General features: G+C 43.5%; 1 protein-coding gene across 1 annotated transcript; it reads left to right on the top strand.

The window, feature by feature from the left end:
* The first annotated feature begins 4,503 nt into the window (after positions 1–4,503).
* Positions 4,504–6,441, top strand: LOC118430646 (BTB/POZ domain-containing protein KCTD9-like). The gene has a single exon (XM_035841630.1). It carries the CDS (start codon positions 4,680–4,682, stop codon positions 5,910–5,912), a length of 1,233 nt encoding a protein of 410 aa, XP_035697523.1. The 5' UTR covers positions 4,504–4,679; the 3' UTR covers positions 5,913–6,441.
* Positions 6,442–8,315: the final 1,874 nt, after the last annotated feature.

Genomic DNA, 8,315 nt, shown 5'->3' with positions numbered 1-8,315 from the left:
CGGCAGTCAAAGTACCCACAAAACTCTTCTGCTAGAGCGAGGGTTACTGTGCACGTGGAACAACATCATGGCTTCTAGGGGCTTCAGCGATGACATGGAGTTTCTATGGTTCCTGCTGACTACAGTGGCAGAAAGCCGGGGTATGCCTGTTGTAAGAAGTAAGACCACACAGAAGAGGACAAACTCTCGCGATTGTGTCCCGGTAAAAGTTGACTATGTAGGGCCTAGCCGTATGACAACAGGGACCAGCCACACAGCAAATCCTGAGCAGGCTGTACCGACACTCACATACCGTCGTCCAAGTCGCACCAAGAACAGCAACTCTGCAGCCATAGGTCCTGTGGCTTCTAATATACATGTATCTGTACCAGAAGAGGAACATTATCTTCATCCTAACAATGGATTATCAGATACTGACACAGCTTCTGAGTTTGAGCTGCATTCTGAAGGTATCCATGTTAAGGAGGAAGACGAACTAGAGACAGACCTTGGTAGTTGTGCGAATACCGGTACATCTCAGCCCAGCTTTGTTGCAACTGATCATGATTCTACTGATGAACAGGAGATGAACGTTGGTAATCATGATACCACTTCTCCTCACCAAACTTCTCCTGTAAGTTCTGACACAGTTGATGAACTAGAGACAGATCTTCATACATCTCAGCTGAGCTTTGGTACTGATGTAAAAGATGAAGATGAAGCAGAGATGACCCTTCGTGATGGTGATAACAACCAGGTAACTTCTCAACTATGCACAGGTGGTCCTGATGTAGATGGGGGAGATGAACAAGAGATGGATGACGGTAATTCTGGAGACATCAGTGCAACGTTCGCTTGTGGTACAGATGATACTGAAGCTGAAGAGGAAAACATCCTCGGACACGGAGATATCTTGGAAGAAAGCGAGGTAGAGTCCGCGTCTTCAGAAGACAATGAAAAGGGTCACCAGAGTGACGATTCGTGGCACCCACCATCAGAAAGGAGGAAAACCGTTAAAAATTCCAAAGAATCGTCCAAGAGAAAAACTAACAGCAAAGAGTCATCCTGTGAGACTAAGAGTGAGAGCAGACCAAAGAAGACGTGGGTTTGTGAATGTGAGGAAACCTTCGAGAGTCCATCACTGCTGTACAAGCACAAGAAAGCCGTCCATCCAAAATTTTGTGAAATCTGCGACAAAAGGTTTCCTACTAGAAATGCATTAAATAAATGTCGACGGTCGCATATGTCTTCTGAAGACAGGGCAAACTTAGGCCCACAGGACGGCCTGGCTTTTTGTGGTCTCTGTCGAGGGTTCTTCTCAAAGAGGAGGCCAAAAAGGCACTTTCAAGTACCACAGGATGGGCAACAAAGACCTGATAGGTGTCAAGAGAGTATGCCCTACAGAGATGGTGACTTTGTAGGAGGCAAGCCTGTCATAAAAAAGCGAAGAAAACAAAGAAAATTGGGGGACTCTGTAAGTGTCAGTGAGAAGCGCAGGCGCATGTCTAAGGATGTCCCTTGTACTTGGGAAGGCTGTCAGAAAACCTTCAAGTGGAATGCGGAAATGAGGGCACATTTGGTGCATCACACAGGTGAACGGAGGCACCTGTGTTCACACTGCGGTCAGATGTTCCTGAGAAACGACCACCTGACGGTGCACATGAGGATCCACACAGGTGACACGCCCTTCAAGTGCGACCTGTGTGGTTACAGCGGACGGCAGTCCAACTGCCTCAGGTGGCACATGAAGACCCACCATCCCGAACACTGTCAGCAGGCAGGCAGTGGCAAAGGTGCACAACCAACAAGGAAGGAGGATGTGTTGGGGACTTCTGAGATACCCGATGATCTGATGGATGATGGAGAAACTTCTCACTCAGGTGATTACAAAGGTGTGGAACCAACAGGAGATATGGGTAAAGAGGAGGACGTGTTGGGGACATCTGAGATGCTGAATGATCTGATGGATGATGGAGAAACTTCTCACTCAGGTGATTACAAAGGTGTGGAACCAACAGGAGATATGGGTAAAGAGGAGGACGTGTTGGGGACATCTGAGATACCCGATGATCTGATGGATGATGGAGAAACTTCTCACTCAGGTGATTACAAAGGTGTGGAACCAACAGGAGATATGGGTAAAGAGGAGGACGTGTTGGGGACATCTGAGATGCTGAATGATCTGATGGATGATGGAGAAACTTCTCACTCAGGTGATTACAAAGGTGTGGAACCAACAGGAGATATGGGTAAAGAGGAGGACGTGTTGGGGACATCTGAGATACCCGATGATCTGATGGATGATGGAGAAACTTCTCACTCAGGTGATTACAAAGGTGTGGAACCAACAGGAGATATGGGTAAAGAGGAGGACGTGTTGGGGACTTCTGAGATGCTTAAGGATCTGATGGATGATGGAGAAACTTCTCACTCAGGTGATTACAAAGGTGTGGAACCAGCAGGAGATGTTGGCAAAGAGGAGGACGTGTTGGGGACTTCTGAGATGCTTAAGGATCTGATGGATGATGGAGAAACTTCTCCCTCAGGTGATTACAAAGGTGTGGAACCAACAGGAGATGTTGGCAAAGAGGAGGACGTGTTGGGGACATCTTAGATGCCTGATGATTTGATGGATGATGGAGAAAATTCTCCCTCAGGTGATTACAAAGGTGTGGAACCAGCAAATGACATGGACACAGAGGAAAAAGTGTTGGAGATGCATGATGATTGGATGGAAGATGCAGAAACCAATGCCTCAGGTGGCTACAATTTACAAAGATGAAGGGCCAATGAAAGGTTTTGGTACAGAGGAAAGAGTGTTAGAAACATCTGAAAAGACTGATGATTGGATAGATGATGCAGATACTGATGCCTCTGGTGGCTACAAAGGTGCAGAATGAACAAAAGACATAAACAAAGAAGAAAGTGTCAGAGAAAGTTGATTAGATGAATGATACAGAGATGAATGCCTTAGGGAAAGCTGAAAACATTCCACCTTATTCCACACGGTCTCAAACTTGTGAGACAAAAGAGTGACAGCAAATTTGATGCTGTTATGCACAGGAAATTGGTTATATGTTAGCATTCAGAGTCATTAAGTCTAGTATAGCCCTTAAGTCAACCAGTTAAGCATGTCATGATATTATGATGTTTTGATTGCATTGTATGGCAATTTCTTCTTCAGGAAAAGTAACCACTCTTCTTGTTTTATAGTTCTTAGAAATTATCTCATATTGAAAAAAAGTATTAAATTTTTTAGCCTAATAATAATATCCAATACGTCTATTGTTAGTTTATTTCAGCAGAGAAAACATTGCCAAATGGCACTTTTCAATGTGTAGTAGTATGTGTCCTGGGGGGAAACCTGGAGCGAAATTCATATAAATCAACTCAGTCAAAGTTGCAGCAAAATTTTACTATTATATTATGATATTACACCACCTTATTCTGTCTACTTGCTAAAACATTCTTTTTACACAGGAGGCAGCTGATGACTATGTAACTATGAGAGACATGTTACTACAGTTGTGTATAACAATGTTTCATCCATTTGGAGTCTATGTTCATGGGTATACCATATTCAATAAAAAGTTGTTTATGGGTCAGTTAAATGTTAATTTGTACTAGTAAAGCACACTCAAATTCTCCAATATTCTTGTTGAGTTTTTCAATGACATTTGTGCAGCTAATTAACTGTATGGGCCTTGTAATAATGTCCTTGATAAAAAAATAAAAAAAATTCACGGGTCTCAGTGGCAAGTGTGCAGATGTTGACACACTGGCAACACCAAATCCGTAGGTGTTTTTTGGCACCTTTACACAGATTAGCCGTGAGGCTCGGTGGGCGTCACTCCACCGTCATGGGGGCAGGGGCATGGCGAGTTTAGAACTCAGGACCTTCTGATTCTGACTCCAATGCTCTAGCCGTTGTGCCACACAGACACCCAATCTTGTCCTTGATAAATGGATCAATTTTGTTGAATTAGGAGGGTTGATACAGATTTTTCATGAAAATCTGTAAATGTACATCTTTTAATTTGGAACAAATGAACAATGTCATACTAGGAATATCAGGGCCCAAAATGCTTTTTTTTTTCATACTTGCACTGGTGCAGGTTGAAATTGAAAATTACCTGCACCAGACAAATTCTACCTGGACCACTCTGAATTTAGGAAGTATGGATCTACCACTCATAAATCACGACTCTAACACTGGAACTCAAGATATCAAACCCGGAAGTTCCGCTGTAATGATTTCTGTAATACCATAACAAGCAGGAAGGGGGCCCAAAATCGAATCATTTTGAGGTCTCATGAAGACCTATCCACATACCGAATATCAAGACAATCCAACCAGACCTTCAAGGGTTATGCTGTCCATACACTATACCGAAAATATAACCTAGCGAAGGTAAGGTACACACACCTGGAATAAGAAACCTGCAAAGCAAATAGGTATCGCTAAATGTCACTAATGTACGGTCTTGTTTTTCTCCCTGAGAGGTGACTCTGAATCGCTAGGTGTCGCTACTGCACGGTGTCGCACTGCGCTAGTAAAACATTCAAAATGGCGGTGCCAAGCCCAAGATGTGCGAGGCACAGCGTCAGGATCAACTCGTTATATAACAGTAAGGTAACCGTATACCAAGGTCTGTAGACGATGAGCTGATTGTTCACATTTAGAAGGCTTCCTCTGAACCATGGCACGGCCGAGAGTGACGCTGTTTGTAAACAGGAGTCGGGAAAAGGGTTGCGTTTGCTTGATTCCGTCAGACATGGAAGAGCTTCTCAAAATCGCCAGTCACAAGCTAACCGTTGACGCGAAGACGCTCTATACGGAGCAGGGAGCTCTTGTGGATGAGATTGATGTGATCAGGGACAATGACGTACTGTATGTGTCACCGGGAGAGCCGTTCTTTGAAACCAAAACAAACCGAAAGGAACCGTCAAGAACTTGCCATAATGGGGCCTTCCGCCAGAGGGCGCACGTGAACCATGACTTGGCCGGCCCATCGCAAACAGACTGGATTTCCGTAAACGTTGGAGGGCAGTTGTTTACAACCACCAGAAGTACTCTGGTGACTAAAGAGCCGGAGAGTATGCTTGCCAGAATGTTTGACGATGAGTCCACAAGCCTGTGGTCACACGCGAGGGATGATTCCGGAGCTTATCTCATCGACCGCAGCCCTCTCTACTTTGAACCGATCTTGAACTTCCTTCGCCATGGCCGCCTGATACTCAACCAGGGAGTCAACCCTGAGGGTGTGTTGGAGGAGGCAAAATTTTTCGGTATCTTCACCCTCGTGGAAATCCTTGAAGACATCATCAAGACCGGAGAGCCCATCGGAGACGGGACCCCCCTGACGAGACGGGAGTTTGTCCGCATCTTGATCGCGACGCCGTCAAACCGCGAACTCAGGATGCAGGGCATCAACTTCTCCGGTGCCGACCTGTCCAAACTGGACCTGAGATACATCAACTTCAAACAAGCCAACTTCCACAACGCTGATCTCTCCGGGGCCAACCTTGCCAGTTGCTCTCTCGAGCGAGCAGACCTCTCGAAAGCCGTCCTGGAAGGGGCAAACCTACAGGGTGTCAAGATGGTGTGTGCGAATCTGGAGGGCGCCTCCATGCGGGGGTGCAATTTCGAAGACCCGACGGGCCTGCGAGCGAACATGGAGGGCTGCAACATGAAGGGCGTCGACCTGGAGTGCAGCCAGATGGGCGGGGTCAATCTGCGAGTTGCAACTCTGAAGAACGCCAGTCTGCAGAATTGCAACTTGAGAGGCGCAATTCTGGCGGGCACGGACTTGGAGAACTGCAACCTGACGGGGTGCGACTTGCAGGACGCGAACCTGCGCGGCGCGAACGTGAAGGGCGCGACGTTTGAAGAGATGCTGACGCCGATCCACATGTCCCAGTCTGTGCGATAAGATGTGGAAATGTAACCTGAAATATGTGTATCATTGACATACACATCCTTGGACATTCATCTTCCACAGAGATATGAGATATGTAACATTTATTGAAATATATTTCAGACTATTTAAAAAGAGTTTGCTTCAGAGACTATTCTGGCACCAAATACACATTTGAATGATTAACTATTTCAAAGAAATTTGATGCTGAAAAAAAAAGCTAACATGTGCCCTACACTTCCAGGAACTCCCTGAAATGCAGTTTAAATTAAAGTTGCTAAACCCAAGTGCAAATACAGTGAAAGAATTCATTTGAGCTGTTTTGTTTATGTCCAAATGTTATACAGGAAGTTTGATTGACTCAAACAAGAAATCTGCAATTTGATTACAGTTGCTATGGTGAATGTTGAGAAACCTTAACTTCTACGTACACCAGGCATAATGTTACATTGCTAACAAATTCAAAAATCCACTGATCTAGTAGTATAGTCTGTCTAGTTTTATTTTAACCATGACTATAAAGTGGCCAAATTTTATTTCAGTATTGCAATATACATCTGTATGTTATCCTGTTTTTAGATGTTGCAGAATTCCAGTACATTGTATTAGAAAAAAGTTGCAATTTTCAGTAGAACGGTGAGTACTTATGTGTATGTAGAAGGTTTTCTGTTATTTTATAATTTTTACTTTGATGTACTTTCCTGTCAAAGGGGAAGAAATTAGATGGTCATAAATGTAGGTATACTTAGACAATATTGTTGAAGATATAATTGTTGCTTTCTTAGCTTGTTTACTAACTTGATTTACAATGTACAATGTAGTACTATGTAAGTTACATCAAGGCCTTTAAACCTTTAGTGCAGTGACAAAAGTTACATGTTTAGTGAAAATGTCCATAAGTGTCTTCTATATATATACCGCTAGTTCACCTTTATCCGCGGGGTAACCTATATCCGTTGTTTGTCAAAACAGTTTATTTAGGCACATCATTTCGACGGGTGGTAGTTTTAAACTGCAATGTACTGAAAATATTGAAATTTTAAACCAACGCCCATCAACGTGATCTCCCCAATTACCCTATTCTTAAAAGCAACGGATATAGGTTACCCAACGGATGAAGGTGAACTAGCGTTATATATAATGTTTCCCTTTTTTATATTGCAAAGTTGACTTGTATTTTGTGTCTCATCCCTTGAGTAAGATTGAGAAATCGCACATGTATGTACAGTAGTTGTACATATAGTAAGGCTGAAAATTAGAAAATATTCTGAAGATACTACACAAATTAGGAACAATTCTGTTGTGTATAACTTAGTTATGACAAGTTGTCACACATTGCTATCAGTAAGCTGAGAAGCAAACAAACAGTAGATTACCAGTACATACATGTAGTACGTGTACTAGATGTGCAAAGTACCATTGCATAGTACATGTACATACAATGTATATGAGATGTGCAAAGGTTAGGTGTGACAGGTCGTTCAGTGTAATAGTAACCAGCTGCTGCCATGCAGTGTGCCTGCGAAGCTGGCGTTACATCGAAAGACTCTTATTCCATCTATACAGTATCAGATACAGATACAGATATGGATACTCTGAAGTTACTAGTAGTACATGTAGGCAATTCTTTCATTTCTGTATGTCAGGATGTGTGCCCCAAGGCTGCAGAGAACTTACAGCCATTTAAAGGTGTAAATGCATTGGCCTCCAGTGCATACCATCTTGGTGGCTGGAGGTTTTCTATGACTGGTGTTTTTTTCTGATTGCACTTGTGTTGTAATACGATATAAAAACATCAGAAAAAAGCCATAGAACACCTCCAGCCATCTAGGTACGAGGGGCGTGCAATAAGTAATGGTCCTGACCCACTTCCAGTTGTCTGATCTAAATGAAATTTTGTATGTGTAATAATTCATATCTCTATGGGTTATGTTGCAAAAGACAGCTCTGAACTAATTGTGGTTTCTGATTTACTGGTGTTTGAACTTAGTCAGGTGCGAAATGGACCAGGTGTGAAATGGAACCAGTTGAGTGTCGCGCAGTGATCCGGTTTTTGTATTTGAAAGGACCCACACCAAAGAAGACTTTTGATGAAATAAATGAAACTTATGGTGATGATGCCCCATCATATGACCTTGTAAAACGCTGGCATCCTGAATTCAAACGTGGCTGGAAGTCTGTGGAAACAGCTCCCAGACCTGGTCGTCCCTCTTGTGCCATTGATGAGGCATCAGTTGGAGGACCAACCTGGGGTGTCCTACAAAATCGGTGTCCAGAGCTGCATCAAACGATGGGAGAAATGCATAACTCTGGGTGATTCCTATGAAGAGAAAGACTAATAACTGTGCCAAGTTTCATTAATCTCCTGCTATGGGAAATGGGTCAGGACCATTACTAATTGCACGCCCCTCGTAGAAG

This window comes from Branchiostoma floridae, chromosome 14, assembly GCF_000003815.2.
Source record: "Branchiostoma floridae strain S238N-H82 chromosome 14, Bfl_VNyyK, whole genome shotgun sequence".
Taxonomy (NCBI): Eukaryota; Metazoa; Chordata; class Leptocardii; order Amphioxiformes; family Branchiostomatidae; genus Branchiostoma; species Branchiostoma floridae.
Note: the sequence above shows the minus strand (reverse complement) of the source record. Positions and strands in the feature narration are given on the sequence as shown.